A 20,811-nucleotide genomic window follows, 5' to 3' on the forward strand; every position below is an offset into this window, starting at 1 on the left:
AGTTCCTGCTGCGGCACAGTGGGATCCAAGGTGTCTCTGGAGTGATAGGACACAGGTTCAATCCCTGGCCCAGCACAGTGGCTCAGATCTGATCCCTGGCCCAGGAATTCCATATGCTACAGGGCGGCCAAAAGAGAAAAAAGAAACCTTTGTGGGGAGACATATTTGAAAAAAGAACTAAATAGAATATCTTTTAAAAGGTAAATTGATGCAAGTATTTATCTAGTATGTATTATGGGCCAGGCACTGAATAAAATAGGAAAAAAACCAAACCAGGCTAGGAGCCCCACTGTGGTGAGCAAGTTAAGAATCCGACTGCAGTGGCTCGGGTTGCTGTGAAGTTGTGGGTTCAATCCCCAGTCCAGTGCAGTGGGTTAAAGGATCTGGTATTGCCAGAGCTCTAGGGTAGGTCTTAGCTGGGGCTTGGATTCTGTCCCTTGCCTGGGAACTTCCAAATACCATAGGTGTGGCCATAAAAAAGAGAGGGGGGGAGAAAAACCAAAAAACCTCTCCCAGTGAGCTTATGTTTTAGTGGGTGGGAAACAGACCAACATATATGTAAATATGCCAAGTGGTCATGATTACCAAGATGAATAATAAAGTATTATAAGGAAGTGACAGAGTAATGATGAAAAGTGCTATGGGGTTTCTATTGTTCGTGTTGTTTCTTTGTTTTTGTTTTCCTTAATAGAGGCATTAGGAAAAGGCTCTCTGAGACATGAAGGAAATAAGGGAGCAAGCCACATGGCTAACAAGGGAGAAGAGGGAGAGTAAACTAACTGGAAAGCGAGGGATGGGAGAATATTGGGAGATAAATTATGTAGGGTCTTAGGGACTACAATTAAGACTTGTAATGCTGTTCTGGTTACTGTCGCTATTTAACAAGTTAGTTACCCTAAAATTTAGTAACTTAAAACAACTGTTTTCTTATGCTCTTGGATTCTGTGGGTCAGGAATTCATTCAAATTGGGCACAGTGATGATGGCTTATTGCTGCTCTATAGTGTCTGGGGCTGCAGCTGGGAAGATGTAAAAGTGGAGAAGATGTATCAGTGTGGGGCTGGAATCATCTGGGTGCTTATTCACTTACATCTGGTGCCTGGGCTAAGATGACTTAAAGAGTCAGCTGAAGTGTCTACATGTAACTTCTCCCTGAGGCTTTGCTTCTTCATAGCATGGCAGCCTCTGGGTAGTTGTACTTCTCAGAAAGTAGTTCAGAGGTCCAGACTCGAGTGTTCCAGAGGATAAGGTAGAAGCTGCATTGCTTTTTATAGCCCGGTGGCAGAAGTCACCTAGCATCACTTCTGCTATAGGTTGAAGCAGTCATAAGTCCACCTGAATTCAAGGGAAGGTATAGATCCCACACACACATACTTGTGTGAAACTTCAAAGAATTTGGGGGATAGTGTTTGTAAACCACCTCAGATACCATTAAAGTATTGTGAGCAAAGGAGTGGTACAATCTTACTCAACTTTTAGATCACTCTAGTTTCTCTGAAAAACAGACTGAGGCGAGCAAGAACAGAAGCAGAGTTTAACAAATACTACAGTAGTCTGGGCAGGAGATGATAATAACTTGGACTAGAATAATAATAGCATTAAAGTGGTGATAAGGGGTCAGATTTGAAATATGTTTGGAAAGGAGTGCTGACAGAATTTACAGATGGAATGCATGTTGGGTATGAGAAAGAGGAACCAAGCTGACTCCAAAGTGTTTGGTTTGAGAAACTGGTTGAATGGTGGTGTCATTTACTGTGGTAGAAAACATTAGGGGAAGAGAAATTTTTCATCCAGGGAGTTAAGGAATTCATTTTTGGACTTAAGTTCATAAAATGCCTGTTTAGACATCCAAATGGAGATATCAGTTAGGCGATTGAATATATGAAGAGAACTCTAGAAGAGAGATGAGATCTAGGAATATAAATTTGGGAATCAGCATATAGATATTCTTTAAAGCCGTGGGAATATATGAGATTACGTAGGGAGTTGAGTATAAATAAAGAAAAGGTACAAAATTGAGCCTAAGGGTATGCTTATAGTTAGAATTAGGTATATGAATAGAAACTAGCGAAGGAGAATAAAAATAAATGGTCATGAAGACATACAGATGGCCAGCAGCTACATGAAAAGGTGTTCAACACCACTAATCCCCAGGGAAATGCAAATCAAAACCATGATGAGGTATCACCTCACACTCGTTAGAATGGCTGTTGTCAAAAAGACAAGAAGTTAGTGTTGGCAAAAATGGAGAAAAGGGAACCCTTTGTGCACTGTTGGTGGGAATGTGAATTGGTACAGCCACTTTGAAAAACAGTATGGAGGAGTTCTTTGGTATCACTGCTGTGGTGCAGATTTGATCCCTGGCCCGGGAACTTCCACGTGCTGCAGCCGTGGCCCCCCCCAAAAAATAAAATAAATTTAATCCTTAATTTAAAAAGGAAAACAGTGTGGAGGGGCCTCAAAAAAAAAAAAAATTAAAACTAAAACTACCATATGATCCAACAATTCCACTTCTAGGTTTTATCTGAAGGAAAGGAAAACACTAACTGAAAAGTTAATGTACCCTCATGTTCTTTGCAGCAATAGTTGCAGTAACCGAGACATAGAAGCAACCTGAGTGTCCCTCGATTGGATGAATGGATAAAAAATGTGTTATGTATGTGTATATACACACACACACCATAGAATTATTAGCCAAAATAAAGGAGGAAATATTACCATTTCTGGTAGCATGAGAGCATTATGCTAAGTGAAATAAGTCGGACAGAGAAAGACAGATGTGGCATTATTTCACTTATATGTTGAATCTAAACAAAAACAAAAAACCCAGACTCATAAAGGACAGATTGGTGGTTGCCAGGAAATGGGGCAGAATGAGTGAAGGTGGTCAAAAGGTACAAACTTCCAGTTATAAAATAAATAAATCATGGAGATGTAATGCACAGCATAGTAACTGTAGTTAATAATACTTTTTTAAAAAAATTGAAGTGTCATTGATATACAATACTGTGTTAGTTGTAGATGTCCAGCAAAGTGTTTCAGTTATATATATTCTTTCAGATTATTTTCCATTATAGGTTACTGTAATATATTGAATGTAGTTCCTGTGCCATACAGTAAATCTTTGTTGCTTATCTATTTTATGTATAGTAGAATTATGTATGTAGTTTTCAGACAAAATAAGCTTTAAGGTCATAATTAGGGAAACTTTTAAGAGACAAATAAATTGTGAAGTGAAAGATAAATTTAAGATGACTGAAAAAGTTTATCATCTTTGTTTTCAAAAAGGTATTTTTTTGACAAGTATGGTACTTGAGCTTGTCAGGTTTTTTTCTTTCAGTATTTTGAAGGTGTTGCTGTCTGCTCTTTTGCATTGTTTCCAACAAGAAATCTGATGTTATCTTTATGTAATATGTCTTTCCCTCTCCTACTTTGGCTGCTTTTAAGATTTTATAGTCATTTTTTGAGCAATTTGATTATGATATCCCTTGGTATAGTTTTCTCCATGTTTCTTGTGCTTGGGGTTTGTTGAGGTTTTTGTATTTGTAGATTTATAGTTTTCATCATTTATTCATTTTGGCCATTATTTCTTCATAAATTTTTTTCATTTCATCTCTCACTTCTCTTTGAGGGATTTCAGTTATTTGTATAAACTAAAATTGTCCCCTGAGGTTCTTCTTACTTTTTTCTATCTTCAAGTTTTAGTGGGTTTTGGGTTTTTTTTGTTTGTTTGTTTGTTTTATTTTTTTGGCTTTTTAGGGCCGCACCTGCGGCATGTGGATGTTCCCAGGCTAGGGGCCAAATTGGAGCTGTAGCCGCCAGCCTATACCACAGCCACAGCTATGCCAGATCTGCGCCTCTTCTGCAACCTACACTACAGCTCACGGCTATGCCGGATCCTTAAACCAATGAGCAGGCCAGAGATCAAACCTGTGTCCTCATGGATCCTAGTCAGATTTGTTTCCACTGAGCTACCCTGGAAACTGATTTGTAGATACTTTTATTGCTATGTCTTTGGTTCACTGGTCTTCTTTTCTGTAATACCTGATCTGTTCTTAGTATTTTTTAATGTCTTTATTGAGATATATTTCGCATACCATAAAATTCATTTATATACAGTTCATTGGTTTCAGTATAGTCACAGAATTGTCTGTTATACCACAGTCTAAGATTAGAACATTTTTATCATAACCAAAAAGAACTCCTCTGTTCATTAACCTCTCCTCAACCCTAGGCAACCACTAAACTATTTTCTGTTCCATAGATTTGCGTATTCTGGACTTTTCATATAAATGAAATCATATAATATAGGGCATTTTGTAACTGGCTTCCTTTACCTAGCATAATGTTTTCAAGGTTTATTTATGTTGTAGTATGTATCAGCATTTCATTCCTTTTTATGACTGTATAATATTCTATTGTATATACCACATTTTGTTCATTTGTTCAGTGTTAATGTACTGATTTTTTGGCTGTTATGAATAATGCTGCTATCAGCACTCGTGTACAGATTTTTGTGTGGAGATGATATTTTTAGTTCTCTTGGTTGTATACACATCAGTGGAATTGGTGGGTCATGTGGTAACTATGTTTAACTTCGTGAGGAATTTCCAGGATCTTTTCCAAAGTCGATTGTACCCTTTTACATTCCTACAAGCGGTGTGTGAAGATGCCAAATTCTGTACATGCTCAGTGCTTACCTGTCTTTTTTATGATAGCCATCTTTTTTGCAGCTCTTACTTCTGTCCTTTTCTAAATTAGCTGCCTTTGTCTCACTTTATCCCTACACCCTCATCTCTGTCTCTTCAACTCAGGAGTCTGCCTGGCTCTGCCTCATTTTCTCCTGTCCTCGAAACTCTTCCATGGCAATAAACGAGTGCAGTTGTAGAGCTCACCTCATTTGTTTTCTGTCCCTCTGGGATCACTCTCATTTGTTGACTGATGTCTAGTGTCTTGAAAACCTTTGTTTCATGTTTTTTTGTCTGGAGGTTTTTTGTTATTTCAGGTGGAGCGCAAATCTAGCCTGTGTTAAACCGTCTTGGCCAGAAGTGAAAATCACATCATTGGTTTTAATGTTGACAAAATTGATACCTAAATGTTGAACTGGAGAATGGATTACTGAAGCATATATTTTTGCTCTAGAGTTCTACACAGCAGTTAAAACAAATGACCCTAGGAGTTCCAATTATGGCTCAGCGGAAACAAGTCTGACTAAATCAGCTTTGATCCCTGGCCTCACTCAGTGGGTTAAGGATCTGGCATTGCCATGAGTTGTGGTGTAGGTTGCAGACTCGGCTCGGATCCTGGATTGCTGTGGCTCTGGTTGTGGCCAGCAGTGCCAGCTCCTATTTGACCCCCTAGCCTGGGAACTTCCATGTGCTGCAGATGTAGCCCTAAAAAGACAAAAAACAAAAACAAAGAAACTAGATAGAGCTTTATGCATTTATTTGTATAATCTTTAAATATAAAGAAATTAAACAACGAAAAGCAAAATGAGGAGTGCCCGTTAATGGCGCAGTAGAAACTAATCCAACTAGGAACCATGAGGTTGCGGGTTCGATCCCTGCCCTTGCTCAGTGGGTTAGGGATCCGGCGTTGCCGTGAGCTGTGGTGTAGGTCGCAGATCTGGTGTTGCTGTGGTGTAGGCTGGCAGCTACAGCTCCGATTTGACCCCTAGCCTGGGAACCTCCAATGCCTCGGGTGCGGCCCCCAAAAGGCAAAAAGACAAAAAAAGCAAAATGATAAAGGACATGTGCAGGAGCTACTTTTTAAAAAATATGCTAACTGGAGTTCCCGTCGTAGTACAGTGGTTAATGAATCTGACTAGGAACGATGAGGTTTCAGGTTCAATCCCTGGCCTCACTTAGTGGGTTGAGGATCTGGCATTGCTGTGGCTGTGGTGTAGGCCAACGGCCACAGCTCCAATTCGACCTCTAGCCTGGGAACCTCCATATGCTGCAGAAGCGGCCCTAGAAATGGCAAAAAGACAAAAAAAACAAAAAACAAAAAACTATACATACAAACTATACTATGTATTATTTATGGATGTATGTGTAATATAATGATAACAAATCCATTATAATGCCTTTCTCTGGGGAGGGAAGACAGGAGGATAGAAAGTAATTTGGTGGTAAGTTGCACAGCGTGCTTCAGCTGTATCTGTAATGTTTAATTCACTAAAAATAAATTTGGAAGTCACATATATAACAAATGACTAGTGTCTGGAATATTTAAAGAACTCTCAAAACAGAACAGTTTAAAAAGAAAAACAGAGAGTTCCCGTTGTGGCTCAGTGGTTAACGGACTGGGCTAGTATCCATGACGTGGATTCCATCCCTGGCCTCGCTCAGTGGGTTAAGGATCCGGCATTGCCATGAGCTGTGGTGTAGGTTGTGGATGCAGTTCAGATCTGGCGTTGCTGTGGCTGTGGTGTAGGCCAGCAGGTACAGCTCTGATTTGATCCCTAGCCTGGGAACCTCCATATGCTAAGGGTGCGACCCTAAAAACAAAAAAAGAAAAAAAGAGAAAAAGAAAACTACCCACAGTGAAGTATCACTATACACCTATCCGAATGGCTTAAATAGGAGTTCCCATCGTGGCTCAGTGGGAATGAATCTGACTAGCATCACTGAGGACACAGGTTCAATCCCTGACCTTGCTCAGTGGGTTAAGGATCTGGAGTTGCCCTGAGCTGTGGCGTAGGTCGCAGATGCGGCTCTGATCTGGGGTGGCTGTGGCTGTAGTGTAGGCCAGCAGCTACAGCTCTGATTCGACCCCTAGCCTGGGAACCTCCATATGCTTTGGGTGCGGCCCTTAAAAGAAAAAAAAAAAAAGAATGGCTTAAATAAACTATAATAATGATAGCAAATATTAGTAAGAATAAGAAGAAACTGGACTTCTCAAACATTGCTTATAGGACTATATAATGGTACAATTACTCTGGAAAATAGGTTGGCAGTTTCTTTCATTTGCAATATGGCTCAGCAGTCATACTCTTGAGCATTTATCCCAAATAAATGAAGAATTATGTTCCTACAAAAACTTGTATATGAATCTTAATAGCAGTTTTACTTGTTATAGCAAAAAACTAGCAACAACTCAGCTGTCCTTCAGAGGGGGTGAATAAATATGGTACATCCATACCATGAACTGCTACTCAGCAGTAAACACCAAAAAGGAGCAGACTATTGGTAAATGTAACAACTTGGATGACTCTCAAGAGAATTAGGCTGAGTGAAAAACAGTCAATCCTGAAGTTGTATGGTCTATGATTCCAGTTATGTAATATTTTTGAAAATACAAAAAAAGTTGTTTTGTTGTTTTTGGTTTTGTTTTGTTTTTTGGCCACCTTATGGCATATGGAGTCCCCAGGCCAGGGATCAGATCAGAGCTGCAGTTGTGCCCTACACTGCAGCTGAGGCAGCACTGGATCTTTTAACCCATTGTACCGGGTCAGAGGATCAAACCTGCGTCCTAGCACTTCAGAGACCCCACCAGTGATCTTGTTATGTCACAGTGGGAACTCCCAAGACACAAGTTTAGGTATAGAAAACAGATTAGTGATCCACTGGGGCTTGCTTTGTGGTTGGAAGTGGTCATGGGGAAAGGTGGTTGTGGTTATAGAAGGGCAACATGAGTGATACTTGAGGGGATGAAACTCTTCTGTGTCTTGGCTACAGTGGATACATGAACCTATAAATGTGACAAAATTGTATAGAGCTAAATATACACAAATGAATACAGGTGTAACTAGGGAAGTTTGAAAAAGATGGTAGCTTATGTCAATTTTGATATCTTGGTTGTGATATCATGGTAGTTTTGCAAGGTGTTACCATTGAGGGAAACTAGGTAAACGGATACGGAATCTTTCTGTAATATTTCTTAAAACTTTATATAAATCTACAATTATCTCAAAACTTAGAATTCAATTTAAAAAATGGGGGTGGAGTTCCCGTTGTGGCTCAGTGGTTAACGAATTCGACTAGGAACCATGAGGTTGCGGGTTCGATTCCTGGCGTTTCTCAGTGGGTTAAGGATCCGGCATTGCTGTGATCTGTGGTGTAGGTTGCAGACCCAGCTGGAATCCCGCATTGCTGTGGCTCTGGTGTAGACCAGCAGCTAGAGCTCCAATTCGACCCCTAGCCTGGGAACTTCCATATGCTGCGGGAGCGGCCCAAGAAATGGCAAAAAAGACCAAAAAAAGGGGGGGGGTTCCCTTTGTAGCTCAGTGGAAACAAATCTGACCAAATTTTAATGTAGTCCCCCATTTTATTTTATGTATTTTTGTATCCTTTTTTTTTTTTTTTTTTTTTTAGGGCTACCCCTGAGGCCTGTGGAGGTTCCCAGGCTAGGGGTCTAATTGGAGCTGCAGCCGCCGGCCTACACCACAGCCACAGCAACACCAGATCTGAACCACATCTGTGACCTACACCACAGCCCACTGCAGTGCCGGTCCTTAACTCACTGAGCGAGGCCAGGAATCAAACCTGCGTCCTCATGAATACTAGTCAGATTAGTTTCTACTGTGCCACAATGAGAACTCCAAAATTTGGTCTCTTTATCATCCTATATACTTACCTCCATGCTTGAAATATTTTGTAACTAAAAGAACACAAAAGTCTTTTCAGCGTGTGCAACATCATGATTTTCTTATGACCTTTTGGAAAATTGGGTCAAAGGGAAAGAAACCCATAAAGAAAAATAATGGAAACGTAAGAAATGAATTATTTTTTCCTTTTAGGGCCTCACCAGCAGCATATGGAGGTTCCTAGGCTAGGGGTCAGATCAGAGCTACAGCTGCTGCCCTCTGCCACAGCCATAGCAGCTTGGGATCCGAGCCACGTCTGTAACCTACACCACAGCTCAAGGCAATGCCGGATCCCTGACACACTGAGTGAGGCCAGGGATTGAACCTGCATCATCCTCGTGGATACTAGTTGGATTCGTTTCCACTGTGCCACCACGGGAACTCCAAAGTCTAGATTTTAAAAAGGTAAATGTTTATTAGAATTTATGAGAAAGGTAATTTTTTAAGAAAGTACTTCCATTCCTACTTAGAACTTTGAAAACAAAATACTTTTTTAAACTTATTGTTTTATGTATTAAAGAAACACTGTTTTGGAGTTCCCATTGTGTCTCAGAAGGTCAAAGACCAGATGTAGTCTCCATGAGGATGTGGGTTTTTTTGTTTGTTTGTTATCTTTTTAGGGCCACACGTGCAGCATATGGAAGTTCCCAGGCTAGGTGTTGAGTTGGAGCTGCAGCTGCCAGCCTACACCTCGGCCACAGCAACACCAGATCTGAGCCACATCTGGGACCTACACCACGCTCACAGCAATGCTGGATCCTTACCCCACTGAGCAAGGCCAGGGATTGAACCCAGTGTCCTCATGGATACTAGTCAGATTGATTTCCGAACTCCCGAGTATGTGGGTTTGATCTCAGGCATTGTTCATTGGGTTAAGGATCAGGCATTGCTGCAAGGTGTGGCATAAGTTGCAAATGCAGCTCAGATCTGGTGTTGCTGTGGCTGTGGTATAGGCTAGCAGCTGCACCTCCAGTTCGACCTCTAGCCTGGGGACTTTCAAATGCCTCAGGTGAGGCTGTAAAAAAAAAAAGTACTATTTTGCTTCTTTTTGTTTGTTTTTGTCTTTTTAGGGCCGCACCTGCTGCATATGGAAGTTCCCAGGCTAGGGGTCGAACTGGAGATGCAGCTGTCGGCCTGTACCACAGCTCACAGCAATGCTGGATCCTTAACCTGCTTAGCAAGGCCAGGGGTCGAACCTGCATCCTCATGGATACTAGTGGGATTTATTACCACTGAGCCACAATGGGAACGCCCTGTGTTGCTTCTCTATCTTGTTCAGTATAACTGCTAAGAACTGTTCATGAAGTAAAAATTGTCTTTAAATTTAGTTATGTTATATAGCTAAATTTCATCATTTTTGAGAATTGGAGGTTTTCTGACTTAGCTGATGATTAAAATTTTTCTGTAATATGAGTAAATGAGGGAATAAATGTAAAGGATCTTATACATTGCCTAGTAAATAGCAGGCAACTCAATAGATGTTAATTCATTTTGCTCATCTCTATCCCTTCATCCTCTTCCCTCACAAGATCTCCTCAGGCTTTAATGCAGACCTGTTTTTTGATTTGAGAGTAACAATGAGATGAAAACTTAAGAGGCATGAATCTGGAGCTGTGTCACCAGCTGCCTATTCTTCTTTTTTTACAGCAGCCAACAGTAAATTTAAAGCTGTGCGTTTTTCTGCTGTAATCATTGGACACAATTAATTACTCTCTTGTTGAAATTCTCCTTTAATTTGCTGACATTTCATGCCTTCCTCGTTTTCCCCTAGCTCTCCTAGTTTCCTCTGACCAACTAATCCTGAAATGTAGGTATTGCTTGGCCCTCTTCCTTCTGACAATATTTTTTTGTTTTTTTTTCTGGGCAGCTTCACTCATCCCTATACATCAGCTAACCTCCCTTACCTGTTCAAATATTTATCTCCAGCACTGGTCTGAGCTCTGACTCTCTTGTTTGTGTGTTGTGTGTCTACCTGTTTATTGGACATCTCCACTCTGATTTCATTTTGGCACTTCTGACAAGCATTATCCATTCAATATTTTCAATTTAGGTAACAGAAAACCCAGTTCATACTGGCCTGTGTTACAGGACTAGCTTCAGAGTAGTTTGATCTGGTGGCGTAGCTATGTTCGTAGCTCTCATCTCAATGCTCTACTGTGCAGTGTCGTTTTATCTCCAAGCTGCCTTCCCTAGTGGTCACAAGATGGCTTCCAGCAGCAACACGCCAAGGCTTCATATTTTCTCATTCAGAGGAAGACAGTAGAGTTGATAAGACTTGGTGACTTAGATTTAAGAGTCTGGAAGAGTCCAGGGTGATTCCCAGGCTTCTAGCTTTTGCCTCTGGATGAGCTGAATTTTCTTCAGTACGAGGAAGAAAAGCAGGATATAGGGAAGGTAGAGAAAATGAGTTATGTAAACATCTGAGTACTTAGTTTATTATATGCACATCTGTCTCCTGTCAGAATGACATTGTGCCATAGTCTTTTTTCACCTTTACTCCTAGTACCTAACCCTAAACTTGGCACACATTATATACTTAATGTTTGTGGGGAATGGATGGATTGGATGCATGTACAAATACATGAATACACAACACTGCCTTTTTAGGATTATCTAGCTCTGAAGTTCCCCTTGTGACTCAATGAGTTAAGAACTCGATATAGTGTCCATGAGGATGCGAGTTCAGTCCCTGACCTCATTCAGTGAGTTAAGGATCTAGCGTTGCTGCAAGCTGCTAGTGTAGGTCACAGACCCAGCTTGGATCTAGGGTTGCTGTGGCTGTGGCATAGGCTGGCAGCTGTAGCTCCAGTTCAGCCCCTAGCCTGAGTTCCTGTCATGGCCCAGCAGTTAATGAACCTGATTAGCATCCGTGAAGAACATGGGTTCAATCCCTGGCCTCATTCAATGGGTGGAGGATTCTGTGTTGCTGCTCTGGCGTGGGCCAGCGGCTGTAGCTCCGACCGAACCCCTAGCGGATGCAGCCCTAAAAAAACAAACAAACAAAAAAGACCCCTAGCCTGGAAACTTCCATATGCCATAGGAACAGGCCTAAAAAAAAAAAAAAAAAAAAAAAAAAAAGATTATCTAGCTCTGAGCAGGGAGATGTATGTATAATAGATTTTTTTTCAGTGAGCCAGACCTGCATTAGAATTCCAAATTAACTATCCAGAGCTTTGCAATCTTGGGATACTTGCTTTGACACTTTTTCCCACCCCTAAAGCATAAACGATACCACATATTTAGTAACTTGTTAAGGAGATTTAAATAAGAACACAAGATAAAGTGCCTGATAGCGGTTTGGCTTTTAATAAGTAGGTGCTGAAGAAATAGTTGTGGAGTTCCCCGACGTGGTGCAGTGAGATCCATGGCATCTTTGCAGCCCCAGGACACCAGTTGACTCCCCATCCCTGAGCAATGAGTTAAAGGATCTGAGGTTGCCACAGCTACATCTGCCACTCAGATCTGATCCTTGGCCCAGGAACTCCATATGCTGCAAGGTGGCCAAAAGAAATATTAGTTGTTATTACTTACAACCCAGAAGAAACAGAACAGTTTGTTTAGGTATTAAAAGGCAACATACTCCATTCATTTTACAGAATTTTTCTTTTACTTTCTGGAGAGGAATTTTTGTGTGACAAGTGTATATTGAAGATTATTTATGCAATTTTATTGGAGTATAGTTTATGTGTATGATTCAGTGAATTTTTATTTATTTATTTATTTTTGTCTTTTTAGGGCAGCACCCACAGCCTATGGAAGTTCCCAAGCTAGGAGTTGAACTGAAGCTGCAGCTGCCAGCCTGTACCACAGCCACACCAGATCCAACCGTTTCTGCAACCTATACCACAGCTCACGGCAACACTAGATCCTTAACCCACTTAGCAAGGCCAGGGATTGAACCTGTATCCTCGTGGATACTAGTCAGGTTGATTACTGCTGAGCCACAAAGGGAATTCCCAGTGATTTTTTTTTTTTTTTTTTAAGTAAATTTACAGAGTAAATTTTTTTTTTAAGTAAATTTGCAGCTATCACCACAACCTAGTTTTAGAACATTTTTATCACCCCAAAAGATTAGTTTGTGCCCTTTTTTCTTTTGGCTGTGCCCATGGCATGTGTTAGTTCCTGAGCCAGGGATTGAATCCAATCCAGAGCTGCAGCCTGCATCACAACTGCAGCAATGCTGAATCCTTAACCCACTGTCTTGGTCTGGAGATCAAACTGGCATCACCACAGAGGACAAGTCAGATCATTAACCTGCTGTGCCACAGTGGGAACTCCTTTTTTTTCTTATTGTGGCAAATATTTACTGTTTTGACCATTTTTAAGTGTACAGTTCAGCTTTAAATACATTCATGGCGTTGTATATCTATCACTACTGTCCATTTAAGAATTTTGTTTTCCTCCCAAAGATTCTGTTGCCATTAAATAACTCCTCACTACCTTCTCACGACCTCAGCCACTGGTATCCTCTGTTCTACTCTCTATGTATATGGCTATTCTATGCACCTCATAAAAGTGGAACCAAAAAAATATTTTAGCATCATTTAGCATGATGTTTTCAAGATTAATCCATATTTCATTGGATTTTGAGGCAGATACAACTGTTGAGTACATAAAGTTGGGCCAGTAAAGTCAAGAATGAGCAAGGAAAACATGGTCAGAGTTCTCAAGCCATCTGTTGGGAAAGATTACTTAGCTTGGACGTTCAAATGTTTGGTCCTGGTTTCTCCCACCTTCCAGCATACCCATTTATGTCAGTATTATAAGGGGAAAACATTTAAACTAATTTTGACTATTTGCATAACTGTCAGTGGAAGAAGTCAAGAAAATGATGGCATTCCAAACTCCATTCATATGGGTCCAGGTTTTTGAATTTTGTCATTTTGTCATATACATTCAGTGCTCATGAATGTAATTTATCTCAAAACTTTTAGAACACTGTACTGTATTAATATACATTGGTATACATTGCCGTGTACTTTTCTGAAGTACTTTTGGCATCTAGGTATGTAATTAGTTTAGTGACAGACTTTTTATCCTTTGCAACTCCCTGTGGTATTCTTATACTCTCAGTATGAGATGTTGATCAAGTTATCCAAGACATTTGTTTTTTTTTTCTTTTTATGGCCACACTTGTGGCTTATGGAAGTTCCTGTGCTAGGGATCGAATTGGAACTGCAGCTGCCGGCCTGTGTCACAGCCACAGCAACACCAAGCTGCAGCTTTGTGGCAATGGCAGATCCTTAACCCACTGAGCAAGGCCAGGGATTGAACCCGTATCCTCATGGAAACTACGTCAGGTTCTTAGCCTGCTGAGCACAATAGGAATCGACATTGTTATTGTGGAACTTGGGCTTCACTTCTGATCTATAGCATTCAACTTTCTGGTCCTCCATCTGAGGGTATTTTTCAGAGGTAAAACACTTCAGAAGTAACATGTCAAAATAACAAACCTTTAGGGCACCTGCAGCTAAAAACATTTATATATGCTATATGATGTATTTCATATCTGAAGCTGTTAAAAGAGAACTAAGAGGATATGGAGAAATTGTAACCCTCATACACTGCTGGTGGTAATGTAAAGTGGTTAGCCGCTTTGGAAAACAGGCTAACAGTTCTTCAAAAAGAGAGTTACCTTAGGACCCAGCATTCTACCCATAGGTATATGTCCAAGAGAATTGAAAACATATGTTCATACAAAAACTTGTGTACAGAAGTTCATAACAATGTTGCTCATGACAGTAAAAAGTGGAAAAAACCAAATGTTTATCAATTGATAAATGAATAGAGTATCATATGTCCATACAATGGAATAGCATTAGACCATAAAAAGATAAGAAGTGGAAGTTCTCTTTGTGGCTCAGTGGTGATTACAAGCCTGACTAGTATCCATGAGGATGCCAGTGGGTTAAGGACCCGGCATTGCCACGAACTGTGGTGTAGGTCATAGATGAGGCTTGAATCCCATGTGGCTGTGGTGTAGGCTGGCAGCTGTAGCTCTGATTCGACACCTAGCCAGGGAACTTCTGTATACTGACTGCAGGTGTGGCCCTAAGAAGCAAAAAAAAAAAAAAAAATGAGGTAATGATATATATACTACAACGTAAATGAACCTCAAAAACAATGCCAAGTGAAAGAAGTCAGTCACAAAAGACTACATATTATGTGATTTCATTTATATAAGAAGTCCAGGCGTTCTCGTCATGCAGCTGGTTAAGGATCAGTGTTGTTGCTGCAGCAGCTTGAGTCACTGCTGTGGGGCTGATTTGATCCCTGGCCTGGGAATTTCCGTATGTGGTGGGTGCAGCCAAAAAAAAAAAAAAAAAAAAATCCAGCATAGGCAAATTTAGAGACAGAAAATAAATTAGTGGTGGGAAGAGAATGACTGCTAATGGGTATGGGTGTTTTTAGGGAGGAGACGATGAAAATGGTCTAATACTGATTATGGTTGATGATGGTTGCACAACTCTGTGGATATACTAAAAACCACTTAAGGGAGTTCCCATTGTGGCTCAGTGGTAGCAAACCCAACTAGTATCCAACTCGGCCCTGTGGCAGTGGTTTAAGGACCCAGCATTGTTGCAGCTGTGGCATTGATCCCTGGCACAGGAACTTCTATATGCTGTTCAGTGTGCCCAAAATAAAATATTTTTATTATTTATTTATTTATTTATTCAATCTTTTAGGGCAGCAACCTTGGCATATGGAGGTGCCCAGGTTAGGGGTCGAATCGGAGCTGTAGCTGCTGGCATACACCACAGCCATAGCAACTCGGGATCTTAGCTGCGTCTGCGACCTACACCACAGCTCACAGCAAACACCAGATCCTTAACCCACTGAGCAAGGCCAGGGATTGAACCTTCGTCCTCATGGATGCTAGTCAGATTTGTTTCTGCTGAGCCACAATGGGAACTCCTAAGTAATTTTTTTTTAGAAAGAGAAGGCGTTTCCGTTGTGCCTTAGTGTGTTGAGAACCTGACAGTGTGTCCGTGAGAATGCAGGTTCGATCCCTGGCCTTGCTCAATGGCTAAAAGATCCAGTTTTGACACAAGCTGTGGTGTAGATTGCAGATTCAACTTTGATCCCCGCATTCCTGTAGCTTGTGGCATAGGCCAGCTGCTGAAGCTCCAATTCAGCCCCTAGCCCAAGAACTTCCATATGCTTCAGATGTGACCCTAAAAAGAGGAAAACAGAGAAAGAGAATTAAGAAACATTACCTGAAAATTCAGAAATCTGAGTTCTGACTTTTCTCTGGTCTCCAAAAGGTGTTTCCTTTGTTGGTTATTCTTTTTCTTCATTATAACTAGAAGAGAATCAAATAGCTCTTATTTTACGCTGCTCTACAGGAAGAAAGATTCCTCAAGCATGTACATATTTTTCTTTGCAAGAGCACCAGTTAACATTGGTAATCTTCTCTGTACTACTCCTTAAGTCTATGAATTACCAAGCTTGATCTCGTATCATAGGTGTGGAAGTCATATCCTTAGGGAAGAGGAATTAAATTTTGTTGAGCCCCCTTTTAAGTGCCTTCTACAAATGAAATTGAGAGGTAAAGTAACTTATCTAATATTTGTTGGGAGAGGTAAAGTAACTTATTTAATATTGGGGGAGGTTGGAGTTCCCATCATGGCACAGTGGTTAACGAATCTGACTAGGAACCATGAGGTTGTGGGTTCAATCCCTGGCCTTGCTAAGTGGGTTGGGGATCCGGCGTTGCCGTGAGCTGTGGTGTAGGTCGCAGACATGCCTCGGATCCTGCGATTCAACCCCTAGCCTGGGAACCTACTTCCATATGCTGCAGGAGCAGCCCTAGAAAAGGCAATAAGACAAAAAAAAAGAAAAAAAGAAAAAAATTGGGAGAGGTAAATCAACTTATTTAATATTTGACCTTGTAGGAGTTCTCTTCGTGGCTCAGCAGTTAACGAACCTAACTAGTATCCATAAGGATGAGGGTTTGATCCCTGGCCTCACTCAGTGGGTTAAGGATCCGGTGTTGCTGTGAAATGTGGTGTAGGTCCCAGACTCAGCTAAGATCCCAAATTGCTGTGGCTGTGGGATAAGCCAGCAGCTATAACTCCGATTTGACGCCTAGCCTGGCAACTTCCATGTCACAGGTGTATCCCTAAAAAGCAAACAAACAAACAAAAAAAAAAAAACCCAAAATGACCCTGTAACAGAAGTAGCAGTTTGAACCTGAGGTTTTTGTCACTCAAAAAACTTTTCTTTTCTGAGAATTCCCTGGTGGCCTAGAGGTTAAGGACTCGATGTCACTTCTGTGGCCTGGGTTTGTGTCTGGAAACTTCCACATGCTGTAGGCGTCCCCCCCCCTTTTTTTTTTCTTTCTAGTGACCTATTGCTCTTTCCTACCAGGAAGACCATCCAAGATTTAAAAGTGATGGAGAAGAGTTTCCGTCGTGGCTCAGTGGTTAATGAATCTGCATGAGGTTGTGGGTTCGAACCCTGGCCTTGCTCAGTGGGCTAAGGATCTGGCTTTGCCATGAGCCGTGCTGTAGATTGCAGGAGTTCCCATTGTGGCGCAGTGGTTAACGAATCCGACTAGGAACCATGAGGTTGCGGGTTCGATCCCTGGCCTTGCTCAGTGGATTAAGGATCCGGCGTTGCTCTGAGCTGTGGTGTAGGTCGCAGACACAGCTCGGATCCTGCGTTGCTGTGGCTCTGGTGTAGGCTGGTGGCTACAGCTCCAATTAGACCCCTAGCCTGGGAACCTCCATGTGCAGAGAGAGCGGCCCTAGAAATGCAAAAAAAAAAAAAAAAAAAAGGCTAAAGGTAAGCATAGGTGACCTGAAAAACTTCCCATTCATAAAAGAGTCTTTTGCAAGAGAAGAATTTGATGAGTAAAACCAAAGCATCTGACTATGAGCATGGATGCACAAAAAGCCAGTCGCAAAAGAATATTTACTTTTTTGAGAGATACAGGCTTTTAATGGACTGTCCAGGTGAGTATAGTGTTTGGTTTCAGGCATCTATATAGTAAGGACCTTGATGACTGGAAAGCATTTGAATTTTTTCACTGCTGAGGTTGAGACGAAATCTCCTTTAACACAGGTTGTCTTGGAAGATATAGGGTAGAATGTTATCTCAGTTAACTTTGAATTTCCACCCTCTTTCTTTATGGACTATTTAAGGGACTTGATTCTGATCTCACTTGCATTTTTTTCCCCATAGGATGGATAGAATGACAGAGGATGCTCTTCGCCTGAATCTGTTGAAGCGGAGCTTGGACCCAGCTGATGAAAGAGATGATGTTCTAGCCAAGCGGCTCAAAATGGAGGGACATGAGGCCATGGAACGTCTGAAAATGTTGGCACTGCTCAAACGGAAGGATTTGGCAAATCTCGAGGTGCCACATGAGTTACCCACCAAACAGGATGGCAGTGGTGTTAAGGGCTATGAAGAGAAGCTCAATGGGAATCTCAGGCCTCATGGAGACAACAGGACTGCTGGAAGGCCAGGCAAAGAAAATATCAACGATGAGCCTGTGGATATGAGTGCTAGACGGAGGTATGGCTTGGTTCAGCTGCCTCCATAGATAGAGTCTTCTCATAAACTAAGCCTATGAAACAGGAATGAGTTCCAATGAGAAGAGGGTGTTTTTCATCTTAAAGTTTCTTGAATGAAGCCATATCTATGCCAACTGGCTTGACCATGAATTCCTCTTGTTTCTAAATGAAACTAGGTATTTCCAGAGTTGGCTTAGCATAGCAAAGAATCACAGTTATTACCTTTAAGATAAAGTGGCCATTTCTGGATAAAGAAGGCACTGTAGAGTTGATAGCCCAATTAGAAGTAAGTTAAATATATACACTTTCACTCTAATCTTATGGCCATTTTAGGAGGGAAAAACAATCTTATCTTCAGATCATTCCAGAAGTCCTAGGATCTGTTTATTAGGAGAGGACTTCCTTCCTTTTTCCCTCTCCCACATAGGCATACTCACTCATTTGTACATATATACTCATGCTTATGCTCTTTCTTTTTCACATATATGCACAGCATACAGACACATTTTTCACAGGCCTTGGTCAAGGTTGATTACTTGGGACTGTGAAGAACAGTAAGAAGAGATACCCTGACCTGGCCAAAGGGTAGAGCCTACCTGAAGAGTGAATCACAGTATAGACGACCCTGGTTTTAAGAACATTCAGTTTACTCTTGGTTCAGAAATAGCTGATAGACACGAAAATTACTTTTTGCTCTTTAGTTGCCTTCCAATTGACCTTACTGACTTTGTCCTAGGATTTATCCAAAGCAGTATTTTTAAGAAGCTGGACTGATAAAGAAGAAAAAAATGATTATAATCTTACTTGGGTTTGGGGTTTTTGGTTTTATTATTATTATTTTATTTTATTTTATTTTTGCATTTTAGGGCCGCACCTGAGGCATATAGAAGTTCCCAGGCTAAGGGTGGAATCGGAGCTACAGCTGCTGGCCTACACTACAGCTTGGGATCCCAGGATCCAAGCCGCATTTGCAACCTACACCACAACTCAGCGGCAGTGCCGGATCCTTAATCCACTGAGTGAGGCCAGGGATCGAACCGGCGACCTCCTGGTTCCTAGTCGGGTTCGTTAATCTCTGAGCCATGAAGGGAATGTCCTCTTTCTCTACCTTTTAATGTTTACTTATTGGTACTGTCCCAGAATTATTTTTTTTAAATCACACCTAGTGGGAGAACATTATTCTTGGTTATAGCATTAAAAACCCTTAGGAAACTTCAGATAATTTTTCTTATGATCTTTAGAAGAAGAGAAAAATCCTTGGGAGCTATATGTGGTATCAACAGAATATTAGGAAAGTAGATTAATCCTTAGATCCTTTTATTTTTTATTTTTTTGCTTTTTAGGGCTGTACCCACAACATATGGAAGTTCCCAGGCTAGGGGTCAAATCAGAGCTGTAGCTGCCAGCCTTGGCCACAGTGATAGCACCTTAGGATCCAAGCCATATCTGTGACCTACACTTTAGCCAGATCCTTAACCCACTGAGCAAGGCCAGGGATAGAATCCGCATCCTCATGGATATTCGCTGGGTTCATAACCACTAAGCCACAATAGGAACTCCAGATCTTTTTAGAAAAAAAGAAAGTGGATGAATGAGATAATGCACCTGAATAACCCACTTGCCCCATATTCACCCTTACCCTTCTGGAGCAAATGACTAATCCTACTTCACTGGGGACAAAGAAGAGGAGAAATGTTTGGTAGTTTCTTTACATCCAAATTGGAACCGAACATGCATTTTTCATAGAAGCACTGCCACACATTTTGGTAGGATCTCATTAGTGCTGTTGGAATTGTATATCACAGATAAATTCTGCATTGAAAAGTAAGCGTACCGGGAGTTCCTGTTGTGGCCCAGTGGTTAACGAATCTGACTAGGAACCATGAGGGTTGCAGGTTCGATCCCTGGCCTTGCTCAGTGGATTAAGGATCTGGCGTTGCCATGAGCTGTGGTGTAGGTTGTAGATGCAGCTCAGATCCCACGTTGCTGTGGCTCTGGCATAGGCCGGTGGCTACAGCTCTAAGTCGACCCCTAGCCTGGGAACCTCCATATGCTGCGGGAGCGGCCCTAGAAAAGGCAAAAAGACAAGAAAAAAAGAAAAGAGTACCCCCAAAATTCTGCATTTAATTTTATTAAAGGGATAAGCTTTAGAAACTTGAGCCTTTGGAAACTGGGAGCTGTTTTTAATGGTCTTCAGGGAAAGAGGCTTGATGTAAACCATCCAGACCCCCATTCTGCATGAAAAAATAGGCCCTACTGGCTTCTTCCCTTTCACCAGACCAGATATACTGACAATTATTTCCACTTAGTCTCAAGCTTTTTATACAGATGAACAAGATTGATAGATTGCTCATCATGGAGAACAGTGATTTTTTTGATACGGATAAAAGGAGGAGAGAACTTTTTTTGTGTGTTCTTTTTAAGGTCACACCCACTGCATATGGAAGTTCCCAGGCTAGGAGTCTATTTGGAACTTAAATTGCTGGCCTTTGCCAACAACCACGCGATGCTTGATCCTTAACCCACTGAGCAGCATCACAAATCAAACTTGAGTCCTCATGGACACTAGTTGTGTTCAATACCACTGAACCACGATGGGAACTCCAAAGAGGAGAAATTTTTTTTTTGTCTTTTGTCTTTTTTTTAGGGCTATACCCTACAGCATATGGAGGTTCCCAGGCTAGCAGTCTAGTCAGAGCTGTAG

At 41.3% G+C, this 20,811-nt stretch overlaps 1 protein-coding gene across 3 annotated transcripts in view; it reads left to right on the forward strand.

Annotated features, from left to right (window-relative positions):
* Positions 1–20,811, forward strand: part of GATAD2B (GATA zinc finger domain containing 2B) — a 97,514-nt gene that overhangs the window by 62,057 nt on the left and 14,646 nt on the right. For all 3 annotated transcript variants that reach the window (XM_021089804.1, XM_021089802.1, XM_021089803.1), the window contains one exon: positions 17,773–18,108. In XM_021089804.1, coding sequence (XP_020945463.1) covers positions 17,774–18,108 — 335 coding nt within the window. In that variant the 5' untranslated portion in view covers position 17,773. The remainder of the gene's footprint in view (positions 1–17,772; positions 18,109–20,811) is intronic.

This window comes from Sus scrofa, chromosome 4 (assembly GCF_000003025.6).
Source record: "Sus scrofa isolate TJ Tabasco breed Duroc chromosome 4, Sscrofa11.1, whole genome shotgun sequence".
Classification (NCBI taxonomy): Eukaryota; Metazoa; Chordata; class Mammalia; order Artiodactyla; family Suidae; genus Sus; species Sus scrofa.